The sequence below is a fragment of the Pygoscelis adeliae genome, unplaced genomic scaffold (genome assembly GCF_000699105.1).
Source record: "Pygoscelis adeliae isolate BGI_AS28 unplaced genomic scaffold, ASM69910v1 Scaffold36, whole genome shotgun sequence".
NCBI lineage: Eukaryota > Metazoa > Chordata > Aves > Sphenisciformes > Spheniscidae > Pygoscelis > Pygoscelis adeliae.
The window spans coordinates 5,164,017-5,165,756 of NW_008824934.1; the positions used below are offsets into that span (position 1 = coordinate 5,164,017).

Sequence of the window (1,740 nt, forward strand, 5' to 3'; positions counted from 1 at the left end):
TGCCGGTGCGCGCTGGAGCGCGCCGGCTGTGTGGTCAGCACCGCCCTGGCCACGCTCTGGGCCATGCAGTGTCCTGGTCGTGTCCTGCCTACGCAGCCGGTGCCCTCCTGCCCTCCCTGGCAGCGGGGCAACCCCGGGGCCCCGCTTCCCATTCCCTGTGATTCATCATTTGCTGCAACTGCAGGAGATAAACCAGGACTGCTTTTATTTCGCTTGGGCACAGGCAGTGATGCCCAGCCCAGTGCTGGCTGGGGAATGTTAACGCATTCATCTTTCATTGTGGCATAATTAAATTAACGTTACAATCAGCAAACAGTATTGCTCTGGAGACAGAAAACCCTCCAGAAGCCCTCAAAAACTCCTCTCCCTCTTCATCCCCACAAACAGAATAAAAGCAAAGAAAACAAGCTAGAGAGAAACGAGCAAAGGACACGCTCAGCGTGATAACTGTCCAGTTCCAGCAAATCACCTAATCTGAATTGGCTTGTTAATAACTGCTGGGGTTGATGGAGCCTTTCCTTTTTGCTTCTCATTTAGAGCTGAAGAATGCATGAAGAATTCCGCATTTTCCCAAGCAATGATTCTGCATTATTCAGGAATGGTTTCTGTACCAACAAGCCCAAGGTTGAGCCGTGCATCAAACCCTTTCCCGCCTGTGAACTTCCCCCTCAACTACACCGATATCTGGACACTTTTTTCCTAATAACAGGGAATTTCTACAATTTGATTTCGCCGTTTCCCCGGGGCGAGGTGGGGCTGGCATCTGCGAATCAGCACTGAATCAGAAGATGAGCGAGAGGAACGGGTAACTTCACGCTATAAACGCATTTCCCATTGCATCGTCCCCAAAAAGACGCTTACATGCCGTGGATATTGGTGAAAACCATCCTCCCCTGCTGCCGAAGGGCAAAGGCCGGCGGCAGCCGTGCTGCTCACACCTTCTTCAGGTCCTCGGGGCCGAAGGAGAGTGGCAGCAGCTCGAGCTCCTCCACTCTTGACGATATAGGTGCCGTCCGCTTTGGTCAGGTAGATGTCCCAGTCCGTGCCGAACTGGAGGAGAAGAGAGGGGAGAAGTGCCTGATGCAAAACCTGTGCTTCTTCCTCAAATTACTCAAATAATCCTTTTTTTGGCCGGGCTCACAGAGAGCAGCCCCCTCTATTGCATGTATTTTGGGGCGGCTTTTCAGCACCACCTGCCCCGGGGGGATATTTTGGGCTCAGATCCTGTGTTTTTGCCCCCCCAGGGTGAGCCTCGGTGCCTCCGAACCTGCCAATTCTGCTTTCGAGCCGAGCCCCGTGACCCGTTAAATATTAACCACCCAAAAACGGGCTGCGGGTGCCGGGGTGCCCACGGGGAGGAGGGAGGCGAGAGCAGGATGCGCACCGCGGGGAGCTTGGCTTTTGCAGGAAAACCACTGTTTTCAGGCTTGGCAGAGCCGGGGCGACGGCTCCGGGGCCAAACTCTGCACCTGGCAGCTCCCGTGAGGAATAAAACCCCCTGGGGAGGGTGAATTAATGAATTACCACCAGGCACCTGCTCCCATGGGACAGGGGGGAATACCCCTTTCCCAGCAGATAGTGCAATTTGAGGAGCCCGGAGCCGGCCCTGGGGCTGGGGACGGGGGGTTGCAAACCCCGCCTTTGCACCTCCGAGTGTGTTGGAGGGAGGTGCCTGGGGTCAGGGGATGATCCCTGGGGTCAGGGGATGATCCCTGGGGTCAGGACACGCGGGGCGCCCAC

General features: G+C 55.9%; 1 protein-coding gene across 1 annotated transcript in view; it reads right to left on the minus strand.

Moving 5' to 3' along the window:
- Nucleotides 1-1,740, minus strand: part of PINK1 (PTEN induced putative kinase 1) — a 16,940-nt gene that overhangs the window by 12,789 nt on the left and 2,411 nt on the right. The window contains exon 2 of the mRNA XM_009325305.1: nucleotides 937-1,050. Within this exon, the coding sequence (XP_009323580.1) occupies nucleotides 937-1,050 (114 nt within the window). The remainder of the gene's footprint in view (nucleotides 1-936; nucleotides 1,051-1,740) is intronic.